The 19,631-nt window shown below is 37.7% G+C and overlaps 1 protein-coding gene and 1 pseudogene across 1 annotated transcript in view; one reads left to right on the top strand and one right to left on the bottom strand.

Moving 5' to 3' along the window:
- The window catches only part of NDC80 (NDC80 kinetochore complex component), a 48,101-nt gene that overhangs the window by 19,993 nt on the left and 8,477 nt on the right, over positions 1-19,631 (bottom strand). The window contains exons 7-11 of the mRNA XM_017854303.1: positions 13,571-13,660; positions 10,663-10,756; positions 9,278-9,384; positions 8,431-8,575; positions 2,703-2,908 (exon numbers count right to left, since the gene is read on the bottom strand). Of these exons, the coding sequence (XP_017709792.1) occupies positions 2,703-2,908; positions 8,431-8,575; positions 9,278-9,384; positions 10,663-10,756; positions 13,571-13,660 (642 nt within the window). The remainder of the gene's footprint in view (positions 1-2,702; positions 2,909-8,430; positions 8,576-9,277; positions 9,385-10,662; positions 10,757-13,570; positions 13,661-19,631) is intronic.
- On the top strand, positions 3,434-4,410 carry LOC108516696 (KATNB1-like protein 1 pseudogene; annotated as a pseudogene).

The raw sequence follows: 19,631 nt of genomic DNA, 5'->3' as shown, positions 1-19,631 counted from the left end.
TTTTTTTGAGACAGAGTCTCGCTCCGTCGCCTAGGCTGGAGTGCAGTGGCCGGATCTCAGCTCATCGCAAGCTCCGCCTTCCGGGTTTATGCCATTCTCTGCCTCAGCCTCCCGAGTAGCTGGGACTACAGGCGCCCGCCACCTCGCCCAGCTAGTGTTTTTTTGTATTTTTAGTAGAGACGGGGTTTCACCGGGTTAGCCAGGATGGTCTCGATCTCCTGACCTCGTGATTCGCCCGTCTCGGCCTCCCAAAGTGCTGGGATTACAGGCTTGAGCCACCATGCCCGGCCTCAACTGGCATTTCTGCAATTTTATACAAAACATATTACACCTATTTTTAGTAGTTTAGTAATTCAGTAATCTTTAGTAGTAAGAGTAGCAGTTTAAAAATATACAAAGAAGATAAGGTTTTAGTAACACTTAAATTTACAGAATAATTAAGACTATCAATTGGTGTGTAATGTACTAGTATCTTCCATTTATCTGACAGCTTGGAATAAGAGTCCATATTTAGGTATTAACTAAAATTTACTTTTTGAAGTGCCAGATAAATTATGAAACTTGTAAAACAAACAACCTTAGTTTTGTTACTGTACAAATTAAAACATTTCATGTATCCAAAATAAGTAGAAGGTAATCATTTATGTCTGAAAATGTTATTTTAACTCTGTTGATAAAAATATTTTAGTAACATATTTCACTTTTCCTGCTCTCCTTCCTTCTTCCTTCAGGGCTCTGTTCAAATAAGGTCATCAGAAAGGCTTTCTCCTAATATAACCCCCTAATTCTTCTAAATGCTTATTTTGTTCTATTTTTCTTCATAGCAATCATCACTACCTGACATATATTTGTTCATCTCCACTTCCTGAATATAAGTTCCATGAAAGCAGCTCTATCCTCAGCACCCAGAATAGTGCTTGGCATATAGTAGATACTTAATATTTGATTGAATACATGAATTTGCAGAGTCTAGGCAACTTGTTTTTAATCTGCTTCCTCCATTAAACGCATACTTCGTTTCTCATTGTTATTACTCATCCATAAAAATCAATTTGAGTGAAGGAATGCAACTGTAAGAAGACACATTGGAACTTGCTTAACCAATTTGCAATTTCCAAAAATGCATTAGATCTCAAAAGCAATATTACTTATACATTAAAATTTGGGCTTATTACTTATACATTAAACGTTGGCTAAATTGGTAATGTATTACCCATAACATTGAAATTAAGTTGAATAATTGGCTTCTCTCATGCCAAGGCCGAGACCCAAATATTTAACAGCCTATTACCTATTTTCACTTAGATATGGATATAATACACCCATCCCCATTCCTGTCTCACAACTTCTTCCTTCTCTTCTCTCCCTGAGTGAGTGGCACCTGCCCAATTACCCAAGCCAGACAGGGCAACCACTTCCTCCCTCTTTCATCAAGTCTCATTCACTCTACCTCCTAAGTTGTCAGAATCTACTTCTTTGAATTTTTACTATCTTTAACTTTTTTTTTTTTTTTGAGACAGAGTTTTGCTATTTTTGCCCAGGATGGAGTGCAATAGTACGATCTTGGCTCATTGCAACTTCCGTCTCCTGGGTTCAAGTGATTCTCTGCCTCAGCCTCCCAAGTAGCTGGGATTACAGGCACGTGCCACCACACCTGGTTTCTTTTTGTATTTTTAGTAAAGACGCGTTTCGCCATGTTGGCCAGGCTGGTCTCGAACTCATAACTTCTGATGATCCACCTGCCTCGGCCTCCTGAAGTGCTGGGATTACAGGCATGTGCCACTGCACCCAGCCCAGATCCTTACTATCTTTTAGAGAATGATAGTAATTTCTTATTAGATTGCTGCCACAGATTTTCACATTATCAGAAATAAGATCTTTCTAAGATGTAACCACATCTGTTTAAAAATTTTAAGGCCTTCTTAGAGCTTTCTGAATAAAGTCCAATCTTCTAAACAAGAAAAGACTCCTCATCCTCTGGTCTATTCTTATCTCTTGATTCTCATCTCTTGCTCTGTCCCACTTGCTATTAAGCTCCAGCTGTATGAAAAACTTACATCATCAGACTGTTTTATTTCTGAACTTTCCCATATACAATTCTTCGGCAAATCCCCTACCTGTGCCATGCTAACCCTTCCCTATACTTCCCAATTCAGTTGTTTTTCCCTCTTTAAGAAATTCTCTTCTAAAAACCTCTCAGCCATCTCCCCACATCATGTACACTAAATTTGGTACATTGTGCACCAAACATCTATTAAAGGTCTCATTTCATGGCAGTAAATGCAAACTCAGCTGGAAGTTTTTGAGGGGAAAGCCAATGTTTTATCTTTATTTCCTCTATGCCCAGCATACGTGACACACAGCAGATGTTCAATCTTAATGTTTAAGTAGTGAATAGGTGAATGAAGGACTCATTTCCTCTTCTACAGAGGAAAAGGAGTGGGACCTAAGAACATTATTTTCATAGTTTTAGACTTTTGCTTACTTTTGGTTGAGTTATGAAATATAAGTTGCCTTAAATTTGAGAGAAATTGGGATGTTACTGAATTGACATAAAGGGATGAGTGTTTCATTAAAATGCCAATGCTAATGTTTTACCTCTTAAGCCAATTTACTCTACCCACTGACTTCTTCTTAATTGGGACAGACCTTTAGAAAGGTCAGCTATGATGACTTGCCACTCTGGAAATGGTATGACATACCGCTTCTTTGCCTCTGGCATATTTTAATTCCTCATTCCACAACTTCTGTTGTTCAGCTTCCAGGTCCTTGGTTAATTTATTAATAGTCTGCTGCAATTCATTTCTTTCATGATTTATTCGCTCAATGTCTGCAACTGAGTACTTCTGGTTGTCAATAATATTCTGTAGTCGAGTGTTCTCCTGTTTTATTGTTTCACATTCTAGTTCTGTGTTGGAAAAAAATAAATTTTTAATGTATCTTCAATTACTACAAAGAAACAGATGCCATCATGTAATAGAGCTAAGATAGCTAAATTTCCAAATCATACATATGTGTGTATATATAATATACGTTTTTATATATACTTCATATATATATAAATTTCCAAGTCTCATTTACATATACATATATAAATTTCCAAGTCATATATATACATATATGTATATTCTCTTTTGGGATAATTCTTTTGATCTTTCATAAAAGATTTGTTATAAACAAATGTTTTATTTGTCTATAACATTTTGGAAGATAGTAGAATTAAAGTTTTATGTTAAGAAACTTATTTCCCTATTAGCTTGCAATGGTTTTCAAAAAGTACTACATGAAAAAAAATGTGGCTTCATAAATAATGACTGTCATTAAGAATTCTGGGTTCATGCATGCATCTACATTTGAATGGCCCCGCACGGGACCAAGGGACATTCTAGACTGAGGCTCCATGATACCACAAGGTGTCAATATTTAAGAGAATATGACACTTGAAACTCACAATGTGAACAAAATGAAACTTTTGTAATATCGAGGATCACTCCATTGACCTTCCTAGAAAAAGGATCTCTAATTTCACTAACAAAACATGAAGAAGGTTAAGAAATATCCAAAACAGGCCGGGCGCAGTGGCTCAAGCCTGTAATCCCAGCACTTTGGGAGGCCGAGACGGGCGGATCACAAGGTCAGGAGATCGAGACCATCCTGGCTAACACGGTGAAACCCCGTCTCTACTAAAAAATACAAAAAACTAGCCGGGTGAGGTGGCGGGCGCCTGTAGTCCCAGCTACTCGGGAGGCTGAGGCAGGAGAATGGTGTGAACCTGGGAGGCGGAGCTTGCAGTGAGCTGAGATCCGGCCACTGCACTCCAGCCTGGGTGACAGAGCGAGACTCCGTCTCAAACAAAAAAAAAAAAAAGAAATATCCAAAACAGCTGACTGCTTACATAAACAGAACAGTTGGACAAGGTGAAAAGCCCAGATTAAACCACATTAGGCAGTCTATTTCAGAAAGTTAAACATCCCTTTCTAAATTCTTGTTACAGAAAAAACAGTTCCCAGAAGTGGGGATTGTGCCATGGCAAATAAGAAAATGAAGTGACTTGTGTAGGTCACCTGCCTGAAAAACTAAGCCATGACAGTTGAGTCACACATATTTGGTTAATCCCAGTGATTCTGGTTCTTCCCAAACAGAAAACCCATCATCAAAATATAGTGATTTTTTTCCCTAAGGTTTCTGAGGACCATGAAACAATGGCCACAATTTTGTTCAGCAGGAAAACTTTTGATTTTTTTCTCAAAAGGCTCATTGAATGTAGTTTTAACTTTCTGGAGAAAGAAAAGTATAAGTGAAGAGCTTGGAGTTGCAGTGGATTGCCTTCCTGGGCTTACCAACAGTTTACAGAAGAAAGCCAGTACACTTGTTATTTCTAGTAAAGTCACTGCTTTAAAGCAAATTTGAAAAGTATATAATAGTAGATTAAACTGGCTTCAGTGGCCAGGTGCGGTGGCTCACGCCTGTAATCCTGGCGCTTTGGGAAGCCCCGAGGCAGGTGGATCACCTGAGGTCAGGAGTTCGAGACCAGCCTGGCCAACATGGCGAAACCCCGTCTCTACTAAATTAGCTGGGCATGGTGGCACATGCCTGTAATCCCAGCTACTCGGGTGGTTGAGGCACGTGAATCACTTGAATCTGGGAGGCGGAGGCTGCTGTGAGCCGAGATTGCGCCACTGCACGCCAGCCTGGGGGACAGAGTGAGACTCTGTCTTGGGAAAATAAAGTAAAATAAAATAAAATAAACTAGCTTTAAGCAGTCATAAAAAGGTGGTGGTCAGAATTATCATCCAAACAGAAATTATAAATGACAGAAATATTCTGATTTTAAAACAATTAAGTGGATTGTAGGAGATACATAGGAAAATCATCTTACTTTGGTTCCAGGATATATGTATATGATGAGGCGCCATAAATAAGAATCAGGATACAGATGCTTATTTATTGTAGTCACATTGAGAGATTTCATCTACTAAAGAGCACCTGGTTATTCAAAACATGGTTGGACTATATGATTTACAAAAAAGGTTACTGTCTGAGAACTGTGAATTGTAGAAGAATTGTCGAAACCATTTTTTCTTTAAAAGGACACATAATTAAACCCCAATGAAACCTTAACAGTCTACTTCACATTGAAGTGGAAAAATATAGTGAAGGAACAGCTTCAACTTCAATGAGATAAAAGTACACTGTGAAGACTGTCTGCCTTTGGGATATGTGGTTATTTGGTAACATTGTTTAAGAACTACTAGGTCTTGATGTCGTCCTGTATAATAATACGATTTATACTATGTGAAAAAATGAGATAAGACTTATTATGGCCGAGGCAGGTGGATCACCTGAGGTCAGGAGTTTGAGACCAGTCTGGCCAACATGGTGAAACCCTGCCTCCACTAAAAATACAAAATTAGCCAGGTATGGTGGCACATATCTGTGGTCCCAGCTACTTGGGAGGCTGAAGCAGGAGAATCGCTTGAACCCAGGAGACAGAGGTTGCAGTGAGCTGAGATCGTGCCATTGCACTCCAGGCTGGGTGACAGAGTGAGACTCCAACTCAAAAAAAAAAAAAAAAAAAAAAACATACACACACACACACACACACACACACACCAGAGTTTATTCATATTTTACTGACATTTTCAGTGATAACCATACCAAACTGGTTAGGTTTTTGCTTTCTCTGTTTACCAGTAGTGTTTTCCAACCTTCTGTGACTTATGACCTATATAGAATATGATAGCATTTTTATAGCAGGCTGGGATGAAAGGATGAAGATGATCAAGGGGTCAAGAGAGTCATCCTGAAAGTGGAGAGGATTGATATTATGGTATATTGGTTTGTTACAACCTATTTGCAGCACAGAGCTTAAAGCAAATTCATGGTTAAAGTCAAACTTTATGCATTGATCACACGCATCTGCACAAAAAAATCCACAACATATAATATCTATAAAATTTATGGTTGGGCACGGTGGCTCATGCCTGTAACCCCAGCACTTTGGGAGGCTGAGGTGGGCGGATCACCTGAAGTCAGGAGTTTGAGACCAGCTTGGTCAACATATAGCGAAACCCTGTCTCTACTAAAAAAGATGAAAATTAGCTGGGCCTGGTGGTGCATGCCTGTAGTCCCAGCTACCTGGGAAATTGAGGGAGGAGACTTGCTTGAACCCAGGAGGCAGGGGTTGCAGTGGGCCAAGATTGAGCCACTCTACTCCAGCCTGGGTGACAAAGTGACACTGTCTCTTAAACAAAACAAAACAAAACCAAAATAAAATTTAAATACGTTTCATCCACTCAAGCCATGAATGGCTTTACATAATCAAAAAAGTTAAAACACTCATAAGATAAAAACATCTTAGATTAACAGTTATAAAATTAATGTCTCAAACTAAATCACTCTGGAATGGCAAATGATTAAGAGTTTCTCTCTCACCTACTGAGTTTGCAGCTATCAGAAAAAGTTTTCACAAGAACAAGAAGGATGTATGACAGTTCTCTTGATCATATGCTGACAAGAAAGATAAAGTATTAGTATTAGAAAGTATTGATTAAAGGCCAGGTGCTGTGGCTCACGCCTGCAATCCCAGCACTTTGGGAGGCTGAGGCGGGTGGATCACGAGCTCAGGAGTTTGAGACCAGCCTGGCCAGCATGGTGAAACACCGTCTCTACTAAAAATACAAAAAATTAGCCGGGCATGGTGGCACATGCCTGTAATCCCAGCTACTTGGGAGGCTGAGGCAGGAGAATTATTTGAACCCGGGAGGCAGAGGTTACAGTGAGCTGAGATGGTGCCACTGCACTCCAGCCTGGGTGGCAGAGCAAGACTACATCTCAAAAAAAAAAAAAAAAAAAAAAAAAGGACTAATTGCATTATAAAAATTGTTATAATAATAATTTAGTACAAGCTTCTTTGTCATCATGGAGAATAAACAAAGGACATGATTGGGGTGAAGTGTAAAGTAGTTAATATATTTAAAGAGTTGCTTTAGAGCAAATCATATATATATATATATGTATAAATCAGAGTTATTTGGGGAAAAAAAAACAGATTCAGCAAATAACCCTGGTAATTACTAGTCTTGAGTTGACAATCAATACTCCATAGACTAAGAGTTAAATCAAATATTCTAAGGGCCATGTATACAACTCCCACATGGGACAGACACAGCGTGCAAAATCCCAAAAGAAACAACAGAAGTAGGCAAAGTCCTGGGAGAATAGTACAGTTGTCAATAAATTTATTTTTAAAACTACAGCCCAGTGGCTCTGTGACTTGTAGATACCTTTCTTTACTCTCCTTCAGGCACTGCAGAAGAATCAAACAACTTCATGTGCCACAGTGTTTTACAGAATTTTATGATTAAGATTGCTGTGTTTACGAAAGTAAGTTTATAAGACATGAAAGAGCTTTCTATAGTTGCTCTTTTCCCCAAGAACTGTAGTACCTGCAGCTTTAAATCAGTTTCAGCTGCTGAGCTGCTTAGGCAGTAGTGATGGAGGATAGCCAGTTATAGCTGACTGAGGCAGGCAGAGATCAAGAATCTGGCTTATTAGAGCCAAGCACACTGAAGCCCACCTATAGTCCCAGCTACATGGGAGGCTGAAGTGGGGGGATTATTTGAACCCAGGAGTTCAAGATCGGCCTGGGCAAAATAACAAGACTTCATCTCAAAAAAACAAAAGAATCTGGTTTATATGGTTTATTAATTACAAAGTGGAATAGAGTATATATTTGTATAGAATATTTTATATATTTCTATATTCAGGCAGCATGTTTTCTTAGGTTAGGCCCTTCTTGGCTTCAAAAAGCCAAATGCCTGAAAACATGTAAGGAGTAGTAGGCTGAACAATGGCCACCTAAATATACAAAGTTCTGTCTCTGGCAACTGTGAAATTACCTTATTTGGGAAAAGGGTCTTTGCAGATGTGATTAAGTATCTTGAGATAAAGAGATAGCCCTGTATTATTATCCAGGTGGGCCATGAATCTCATCCTAAATGTCCTTATAAGATGGAGGCAGAGGTAGATATTTCACACAGGTAGTAGAATACAAACACACAGAGGAGAAGGCAATGTGAAGATGGAGGCAGAGATCGGAGTGATGTGAACATAGCTCAGTAATGCTGCCAGCCACTAAAAGCTGCAAGAGGCAAGGAAGAGATCCTGAGTCATTGGAGGGATGCAGATCTGCTGGAACAGCCTCTAGAACTCTGCGAGAATACATTTCTGTGGTTTTAAGCCATCCAAACTTGCGGTCATTTGTTACAGCAGCCTTAGGAAACAAATATGAAACACACTGGAAACTTGGTAGCCTGCTCTAGGCACGTACCACAGAAGAACAAAAGATATGGATAACAAAGCTGTTTTGACACGTGATAAATCCCACATGGGTTTGCATCTCAGTCTTTCAGCATTAGCTCGGCTTACCTACTCTAGCAATTTCCTCATTGAGACCATTTAATTTCTGGTCAAGAATGGCTGAATGAGACTCCAAATTGCTCATGTATGCCTGATACTTTTGAACATCTCCTTGTAAGGAAGCCTTCAGTTTTCTCAACGACTCTAGACGATTCTTTAAGAGAAAAGAATATCACTTCAGTTATTTTCAATGATCATTCCATATTTTATTTTAAAGTAAAGCAATATTATTTAAATTTATTTTAGAGAAAGGTAGATCTGAGTTTTCCTTTCACTTTTAGAGGGAGTCAAAATAACTAAAAGGGGACTATACTGTCAGTTTGAAATAGGAAAAAAAACAATGGCTAGAGTTGAAAGAGCACAAACATTTAAAATCTGGTATTTTACAACAGCAGTTTGAGTGCTTCACTAATAATGCAGAAAATAAAGTTAGATATCTGGATATTAATATTTAGCTTTTAGAAAACTCAGGATACAATATACTATATAAACCCATTTATTAACCATTCCTTTTGCACTATCTGCAAAACTCAGGGCTTCTTGTGACTAATGCTCCCTAGAGGTATATAGTACAGGGCCTTTATTCAAAAGTACTTTTGGTCTTATGTAAGCAGGTAAGAATCTTTCATCACATTCAGAGCACCGTTAGTCTAAGGCTGATAGACCACAAGGGAAAACAAGGCTCCACAGATACCAAACATGTTTTCATTGGGAGTTCACTATGTGAAAATTTAACTTTTAAGAAGCTTAATTTGTTAATCTATTTTTAAAAAATTTTGATAAAGACAGCTAATATCCAAGGACACCCAAAAATCTAAAGGAGCTCTCAAGTAAGTGTGTAAACATGTTTACTAACCGGTTCTTTTTCTCTTTCTTGTTCCAATCTTGCAATCTGTTCATTCAATGCTCTGTTTTTTGCTTCTAATGATTCCAGCTTAAAAGCATCCACATTAAATAAATCCTCTGGAGACAAAATCCAAAAGCTTTTTAAGACCTCAAATTTGCCTAGAACATTCTTCCCCAAGTTTTCAGCATTATTCCCTCCCTCACTTCTTTCTGGTCTCTGCCCAAAACACTATTAGTGAAGTACATCCCATTCTTGTAAAATAGCAAACGCTTTCCATTACTCCACTGTACTTCGACTCTCTTTGTCCTGCTTGATTTTTCTCCAAAGCACTTATCACCATTTGACTTAAAGTTGCTCACTTCATTATTTTCCTCTTTCTGTCTACTAAAACGTAAGCTCATAAGGGCAGAGGTTTTTATCTTACTCATTACTGTATCCTCAGTGCCTAAATGGTGGCTGGCGCATAGCAGGTATACAATAAATATTTATTTGAATGAATGAATGCAGTTTTTATGCTTGGTTAATTATATACAGAGCTATCAAATTTCTCACTAGATGTTTGGATCACTCTAAATTTTCCTCTCTTAAAGCCATTTATTTTGCTCCCTTTCCCATGTGAACAAGCTGAAATTGTCCAGTTTACTCTTTAGGAAGATACAGATCCAGGGGACTATAAGGGAATGCTTTCACCTTTTGTGCTAATACTGTGCAAGGTGATTGATTCCATTGTCTTTGGAGGAATAGCTTCACCTCCATTTATCTACTTTACCTTCCATTTTGGCACTTTATATACAAGACTATTTCAACAGAAAGAACGAAAATGTAAAATAATACCTCTGGAATGTTTTAGAGTCAGCTAGTAAATACTGTATGTCACTAGGTTGTAAATGAGAAAAAAAAAAAAAAAAAAAAAGATTTTCCTTACATATTTGGAAGTATAATGTCTTGTTAACTTTTGCCACAAATTTTGAAAGAGACCTTAGGTCTTTTGACTAATTGGTGCTTCAATTTCTCAAATAGTAAGCAAGGACAACATAGGGATATTATACTCCAAGAGGAATAACATTTGCTGATTATCGTCTGTGCTTCTGGTAGCGTGTTTGGTACTTTATTACACTGACATCTACTGCTGCTAAACTTTGTCAGATAGGTCAAATGTTTTATTAAGGCCTCACAGACAGTAAGAGGTTCTGTCTCAGGTCTGGCTCCAACACTACTATTCTTTTAGCTTAACTTCTCTCCACCAAAGAAACCACAAAGATAAAAATCAGTACGCATCCAGGTCCATTTAAAGTAAGTAACTCATATGAACATTGGATATGGTACATAAATTACCACTAAATGAGCTGAGTCAAATGACCAAAGGCAAGCACCCTAAGAACGAGATCACTTACTCAGTTTTGACTGCAACTCTGCATTCATCTCATCAAAGCTGTCGGCACCACTCATAAAACTCTCATAGCATTTTATGGTGTAGTCCAAAAACAACTATGGGGTTAAGCAGATTATAAAAACAAAGTCATGATTCTCTATTTGGTTTGTTTCACTTTTCTAGGTGGAAATTTAAATTCGAATTTAAAAAATAGTCAGAAATACTAAGTAGTCAGATGAACCTATAAATAAGAGACAAAAACCTAGGCTATATAATTATGCTATACAGATGTATTTAGTCTGCTACTTCTAAATATGAATAATGAGGATAAAATAACACTTAAATTTGGACAAAGGCAATCTTTAAAAACAGTAAGCCATACCTTCAGAATTTTGAGAAGGTCAAACAAACAAGGAAGCTTATTAATACATGTAATTCAACATGAAATGCACAAACTTAATCATCTTTAGGAATAAAGCAACTGATGAAAAATTTAAACAAACTGCTGATCATCTAAGTCCAATTGAATTGAGAAGGTCTAATTGTAAAAACCCAAATGTAATTAATGAAGGCTACAATTACATTGTAACTTCAGTCTACAAAATGAGTTGCACAATGAGTAGCAATCCAAACAGCACAATACTAGAATTCTTAACATTTATCCAAGAGAAAATAACACTATATTTTGCATTCATGAGATGTTTTGGTCACTGAGAATGTAGATTTTATGAGAAGGCAAGAATGGATGATCAGAATTTTCCATAGCCTAGATGAAGTAAATATCCCTCAAGACAAACCAATTCCCTTTGTGCTAATTTGTTGCTTATTAAGGTGACTTTGAAGTGACCCTGAATAGGTAGTCTGAGTATTCATGTAACTGGAAAGGTGTATCACTGATGGTAAATTAATACATTTTCATTCTCCTTCAGATCAGTTGCTGTGAATTTGGTAAGACTGAATCAGTTTCCTTAAGCTTGGTCAATTTTGATCTTATAGGTTTAAAAATATCGAGTTTGTGGACTCACAAAACTGAGTATCAGAATCTTGTGAAGACAGATACTCTGACAACTTTAATTACCAACAGTACTTTATAGTTTTCCATGTGCTTCTTTATATATTGTTATTTGAAATAATAGCTATAATAGCTCAGATAGCAAGAATAATTTTTAACCTTTAGGATTGATGTCAAGACATTTAACACTTTTTTTTTTTTTTATTTGAGATAGGGTCTCACTTTGTCCCTCAGGCTGGAGTACAGTGACATGATCTTGGCTCACTGTAGCCTTGACCTCCTGGGCTCAAGTGATCCTGCAGCCTCCCGAGTAGCTGGGACCACAGGTATGTACCACCATACCCAGTTAATTTTTGTAGTTTTTGTAGAGATGGGTTTTCGCCATGTTGCCTAGGCTGGTCTTGAACTCCGGAGCTCAAGCAATCTGCCCACCTCGGCCTCCCAAAGTGCTAGAATTACAGGTGTGAGCCACTGTGTCTGGCAAGACATTTAATATTTAATAGATGTTGTAATGTACTTGGGTGAAAACTGAGGTGCAATTAGAGGCAGCCCAATGACACATATTGCAATGTGGGAGGATAATTTTCTCAAGGGTAGGATCAAAGTCTAGCTGGGATCATTGTTGAAGTAGTAAAGGTGTGTGTTTATTTTTTGTTAAAAAGAAAAAGGCAATGATGCCAACACTAGTCGGTTGATGTATCTTTGAACTATATCCCAGGCAGTCATAAAAGATGGGACTGAAATTATTCCCACTTTTCTTTTGTGACAAAAGTTTCAAAGAATGAAGGTTAGAATTAGAACAGAGAATAGTTTTTCTTCTAAGTGGCCTGTGTGATGACTGGTTTTTTATGTATGCTAGGAAATATTAATGTATAATCTTAATGTTTCTTTTATCTCAACCACTTTTGGAAGTGGTGACTCTGAGCTAAGTGACAATATGACTAATGAAAAAGGTCAAAACAAAATAAACAACCTACCCATGTGCAATATCTTAAGACTCAACCTATTATGTTTTGTATTGACAAAGAATTACATTAAAATAATGTTGCCAATATTGATATCTTCAGTCTACAACAGAAAGGAGGAAAAGAAACATTACGTCTATAACATGTAACATGTTATGATTTAATTCACTCCCCTTCCATTTTTCACTTAGTTAACATTTTCAAATTTTTGTGCCTAGTTAATTTTAAGAAATTGTAATGTGATTCAAACAGATTCATTAATATTTAAAAAAATCAATGGCCGGGCGCGGTGGCTCAAGCCTGTAATCCCAGCACTTTGGGAGGCCAAGACGGGCGGATCACGAGGTCAGGAGATCGAGACCATCCTGGCTAACCCGGTGAAACCCCCTCTCTACTAAAAAATACAAAAAGCTAGTCGGGCGAGGTGGCAGGCGCCTGTAGTCTCAGCTACTCGGGAGGNAAAAAAAAAAAAAAAAAATCAAATTTAGAATGTTTTCAGGAAGCAAAAAGACAACTCTACAAACGAATATACAGACAATCCCTGACTTAACGATGGTTTGACTTCAGATTTTTCAGCTTTCTGATGGTTCGAAAGCAATGGAGTAGAAACCATCCTTCAAGTATCCATACAACCTTTTTGTTTTTCACTGTTAGTATAGTATTCAATAAATTACAAGAGCTATTCAATACTTTATTATAAAAATACGCTTTGTGTTAGATAATTTTGCCCAACTGTAAGCTAGTTTAATTGTTCTGAGAATGTTTAAGGTAGGCTAGGCTAAGCTATGACGTTTGGCAGGGTAGGTGTATTAAATGCATTTTTGACATGATATTTTCACCTCATAGTCGGTTTATTACTCTATCATAAGTTGAGGGGCATCTGTATTAAATCTAATAGTGACACAATAATATCAAGGCCATTCATCATTACAGTTTATGATAATACATGGTACCTTATTATGCATAATTCCATCTTCAGTTTCTTCTCCCCAAGGCTGCCCATCATCAAATAAAGGTGAACTTTCTTTCATGGCAGTATGTATCTAATTAGTACACAAGCAAGAAAAGCAAGTTGATCTGAAAAATGCAACTTTCATATTTTGGCAAATTCTGTTTTTAGTGTCAATTTTAGAAGCATTTACATTATTGTGCAACTAAAAGTCTCTTTTGATAGGTCATTATATTGAACATTAACACTTTTGACTTTCTTTTGAATAAAACAATTTGAAGGTATCCTTTTGATAATTTCAAAACCCTTTCGTTTAGTAACTAAACTCTTCAGGATCTAGAAAGGACGGACTCTATATTTACTTCCGTTCTACAGGGAAAAATGTTGACCTTTATGCTGTTATTAACCCACTGAGAGCAAATAGACACATTTTAATGCAACTTTAAGAATCCAAAACAGAATTGCCACATAAAAGGTGAGCCAATAATAATTTTTCTCTTTGAGCTCAATTTTGGTGCTCAAATGTTAATCAAGTAACTCATTCAGTATGTACAATATGAACTTTAGACGAAATTTTATAATAGAAAATCTTTAGAAATACAATAGTTTCAATTGAAAGTGATAACATAAATTATAGCAAAACATTCAGATGTTTAAAATTGACAAGCTAAAAGGAAAATAGTTAAAGCTTTTTAAGGCATAGAAATTCCATTTTGGAATGCCTGTTTTTATATCTTCTTTTAAAAATATAACATTTAAAACATGAAAAAATAGAAAATTTAAATGAAATTGCTATAAATATACATAAAGGTAGATATAAATACAGATATACTAGATATAAATATATCTATTAATATCTATTATTAACTTGATATATAGATATCTAGATATCAATATGTATTTTTTTTTTTTTTTGAGACGAAGTCTCACTTTGTCACCCAGGATGGAGTGCGGTGGTGCAGTCTCAGCTCACTGCAACCTCTGCCTCCCAAGTTCAGGTGATTCTCCTGTCTCAGCCTCCGGAGTAGCTGGGATTACAGGCATGAGCCACCATGCCTGGCTAATTTTTATATGTGCAGTAGAGACAGGGTTTCACCATGTTGGCCAGGCCGGTCTCAACCTCCTGACCTCAGGTGATCCAACCGCCTTGGCCTCCCAAAGTGCAGGGAATAACAATAATAACAAAAATAGGGAATCATACGGCACCTGGCCAAGATATAAATATGTATCTAATAGTATAATGAACACTAAGTATAAGAATACTAACTTCTGAGAAAAGGATTATGCGGTAGGAGTACATAAAAGAAGAATGGGGTTTCGAAAAACAATTAAGTTTTGTCATCTTGGAATTCACATACAGGACTTCTCAGGGAGACAATGTCCTTAGCCTAGAGCTGTTTGCCCTGCTACCCCTTTCCTATTCTAAAGGCACTCAGAAGATGCTTTGTTTATCTAAGGCGGATGTGGAAGGGCTCTAACAACTGGGTCTTTTATTTTGTCTTTGTTTTGACAAGGCCTCAGGTGGCAGACAGATTTTTTTTTTTTTGAGACGGAGTCTCCCTTTGTCGCCCACGCTGGAGTGCAGTGGCTGAGATCTTGGCTCACTGCAACCTCCACCTCCTGGGTTCAAGCGATTCTCCTGCCTCAGCCTCCCGAGGAGCTGGGATTACAGGTGCCCGTCACCATGCCTAATTTTTGCATTTGTAGTAGAGACAGCGTTTCACTATATTGGTCAGGCTGGTCTCAAACTCCTGACCTCAGGTGATCCACCCACCTCGGCCTCCCAAAGTGCTGGGATTACAGGCATGAGCCACCGTGCCCGGCCAACACACAGATTTAATAAAGTCTGAAAGACATGTAGGGCAGAACCCAAGATAAGGAACAGAATCTGATATCTTGTCATCAGGGTAAAGACAGTTTCTGTCACCTTGTCAAGGTCCTTATGAAAACTCTTGCTACTTTGCAAGATTCAAGGAGAGCCTTACACAGGGACATACAGATCCCCAAGAGCTATAGAAAAGACTACTGAAAGGACTGAACAATTATGAACTAGGAAGACTGGTTGAAATAGTTTCAACCTGTAATTGTAGATATAAAAAGTATAGATTTGGATCATGTTTTCATCTAAAGGTGGCATTTTCTACTATAACACCACTTCTTAATATTGTGAGACATCAGAGGAGGAAAAGGACACAGAGGGATCTGGGATAAGTCATGCCCAAGTCCACTTTGATCACTAACCAAAAGGCTAAAAAGACGCTCCTGAAGTGTATGCAACCCTCTTATTTATGGTCCTTAGTAGAGAAGACATGGTAACTTTGGCTAAATTATTATCACTTAAGACACTGTAATAAGGACTGATCATCTGCCAAGTTCTGTGCAAGGAGGCATAGTAAGATAGGAAATCAAAGTTTATTTACAAAGCATGAACAAACAATTCAGGAGCATAACGAATAATAAACAATGAACAAATAGAGGTCATTAGAAAATCAACATATTAGATCAACAGGTCAAGACAACAACAATAGTTTCAATACATCCTGCAAAAGCATAGGATAACCTTCAAAGATCATTCTTGATAAAAGTGAATAAACTTCAACATGAAAAACATTATCTTTTACTGAATACATCATATTCAACGACAAAATGAAAATATTTAATTTAAAATAGTGGTTAGTAATAGAAATCAACTGAGAACAGTAGTTGTAATAAAGCAATTCAATAAGGGTAGTAAACACAAAAAACTCTTTTAGTAATAATCACCATAGAAATAGAATTAAAAAAAGAGAAACCTGTTCATCTTAGTAACAAAACACATGGCATTGATTAAAAAATACGTTGTTTGATATTAAGAAAACTACATGGCCAGGTATGGTGACTCATGCCTGTAATCCCAGCACTTTGGGAGGCTGTGGCAGGTGGATCACCTTAGGTCAGGAGTTCAAGACCAGCCTGGCCAACATGGTGACACCCTGTCTCTACTGAAAATACAAAAATTAGCCGGGCGTTGTGGTGGACACCTGTAATCCTAGCTACTTGGGAGGCTGAGGCACCAGAATTGCTTGAACCTGGGAGGTGGAGGTTGCAGTGAGCTGAGATCACGCCACTGCATTCCCGCCTGGGCGACAAAGCAAGACTCTGTCTCAAAACAAACAAACAAAAAAAACCAAAATAAAAAAACCCCATAAAATGAAAAAACAAAAAACAAAAACAAAATCTTACTGAAGGAACAAAAGAGATGACTAAATGAGATTTAACACTTTCCCAAATGACAAGATTAAACACTGACAGGATGGAAATTTCCCCTTATATATCATGAATTCAATGTTATATCAATAATAACAAAATCACAAGATTTTGTTAAAATCTGAAAAAATAATTTAGAGAGTGAGGATATGACAGTAGCTAACACTGTGAAAAGAAGTAAGAATGTTCCTCCTCTAGATAAAATATATTAGAAAGTGACAGGAATTAGTATGGTCATGAAGCAGGGATAGAAAAAAAAGAGCCGAGAAATAGGTTTAATTAAGAACATACTGGTGACAGTTCAAACTGTGGGGAAAATATCAGTTATTTATTTCTGAGATGGAGTTTTGCTCTGTTGCCTAGGCTGGAGTGCAGTGGTGTGATACTGGCTCACTGCAACCTCCACCTCCTGGGTTCAAATGATTCTTGTGCCTCTCAGCTCCCCAAGTAGCTGGGACTTCAGGGATACACCATCACACCCGGCTAATAATTTTTGTATTTTTAGTAGAGACGGGGTTTTGTCATGTTGACCAGGCTGGTCTCGAACTCCTGACCTCAGGTGATCTACCTGCCTCCGTCTCCCAAAGTGCTGGGATTACAGACATGAGCCACAGCACCTGGCCAATATCAGTTATTCCATAAATGGGACTGAGATACATCAGTGAATCATTTAAAAAAGAAGGGCTTCTCTTTCTTATACTAACATCAATTGGAGATGAATTAAGATTTAAACACAGCACAAAGATTTAAATACACATAAAATACTAGGAGAAAATTTGAAAAATTGTGTTTTAATACATCACATCATGCAAAGCAATATAAAAAGGAGGGGATTCCAACTTAAATAATGGGCTTGGAGGGCCGGGCGCGGTGACTCACGCCTGTAATCCCAGCACTTTGGGAGGCTGAGGTGGGCGGACCACGAGGTCAGGAGATTGAGACCAGCCTGGTTAACATGGTGAAACCCCATCTCTACTAAAAACACAAAAAATTAGCTGGATGTGATGGCGGGTGCCTATAATCACTGCTACTCGGGAGGCTGAGGCAGAGAATTGCTTGAACCTGGGAGGCGAAGGTTGCAGTGAGCTGAGATTGCACCACTGCACTCCAGCCCGGGCGAAATGAGCCAGTGAGCTGAGATTGCACCACTGCATTCCAGCCCGGGCGAAAGAGTGAGACTCGTCTCAAAAAAAAAAAAAAAAAAAAAAAGAGGGGCTTGGAGGTATCACAAGAGGCCCCTCCCCAAGTGAAGCTACTGTAGGTAATCCACAAGCTCCACATGCTATCTCCCAACCACACAATATCATAAGCTGCTTAGGCAAACAAGGGTTAAGTGTTCTAGTGACAATGGGAATATCTGATGGTGAGAGCAAAAAAGTAGTTATCAAATGTGCATGGGCATCACTGGAGAGAAACAAGTTGAATGCATACATGTTATATATAAAGTCCAATGAAACTTGGATTTTTATTAATGGGCTATGGCATTGGAATTCTGCTCTCTTGACAATGGGTGGTACTATATGTATCACCATGGCTCCGGGGTCAAAATCCATATACCCAGTGCCTGACTTCATTTAGTTAAAGGCTTGCTGATGGCCAAGACAATGTCAGGGGAACAGTATTAGCTTTAGGAATTCTAGCACTAAGTAGGACAGGAAACTCAGAAGCTACAACAGGAGAGACTGCATTAAATTAGATAAAAACTCACATTTCTGAACAGACAAAACAGCACATGAAATTAAAAAACAAAGAAAGGGAGAAAAAAATTACTTGCACCATATAGACGGGAGCTAATTTCTCTGACTCAACCATTTTTGACTTATAAAATGGCATTCTTGCAAATCAATACAAAAAAAGAAAAATATCAAGAGAGTAGATATTGTAATAAATGTAAACAAGTTCACCTTTAAAAACAAAAAATGTAAATAAGAAAAAATTAACTGTCAATTTTCTTTGCTTGTTGTGTTGCCAACTATTAAAACTATCAGTAAGTTTAATAAAGATTCAAATTCATAGCAAAAAGCAAATGGTGAAATACAAACTTGCCTAAAAAACCATGTACAAGCAAGTTAAAAGAAAAATAATGGTAAAAACATAAATTGTTTAAATATATATACACACACACACATATATACACATATACATACATATTTCTATATAAACAGCGATCTGTCACCTCCTAAATTGATAAAGGTTTGAAAACAACAATGCTTATGGTTTGGAAAAATGGGTGTGCTCAAATATTGTTGAGCTTTTAATTGATACAAGTTTTCTAGAGAAAAATTTCTCAGTATGTATCAAAAGTTTAAAAAATATACATATAGTACTTTGCACAGCAATACACACTTTTAAAACTGTATCACAAGGGGCTGGTCATGGTGGCTCATGTCTGTAATCCCAGCACTTTGGGAAGCTGAGGTGGGCAGATCACCTGAGGTCAGGAGTTTGAGACCAGCCTGGCTAACTAGGTGGAACCCTGTCTTCACTAAAAACACAAAATTAGCTGGGCGTGGTGGTACATGCCTGTAATCCCAGCTACTCAGGAGGCTGAGGCAGGAGAATTTCTTGAACTTGGGAGGCGGAGGTTGCAGTGAGCTGAAATCATGCCACTGCCCTCCAGCCTGGGCAACAGAGCGAGACTCCGTCTCAAAACCAAAACAAAACAAAACAAAACAAAACAAAAACAAACTATCACAAGGAAATGTTTTATGTTATTGTCTCTGAGTTTGGAGATTATGGTTATATCACTGCATTCTCCAAACTTCTTGCAGTGAATATGGATTTTAATTAAAAAGGGTGAAAATGGGCCGGGCACGGTG

The sequence above is a fragment of the Rhinopithecus bieti genome, unplaced genomic scaffold, assembly GCF_001698545.2.
Source record: "Rhinopithecus bieti isolate Rb0 unplaced genomic scaffold, ASM169854v2 scaffold_36410, whole genome shotgun sequence".
Classification (NCBI taxonomy): Eukaryota; Metazoa; Chordata; class Mammalia; order Primates; family Cercopithecidae; genus Rhinopithecus; species Rhinopithecus bieti.
The sequence above is the reverse complement of the archived record's forward strand: the minus strand, read 5'-3'. Positions and strand labels throughout refer to the sequence as shown.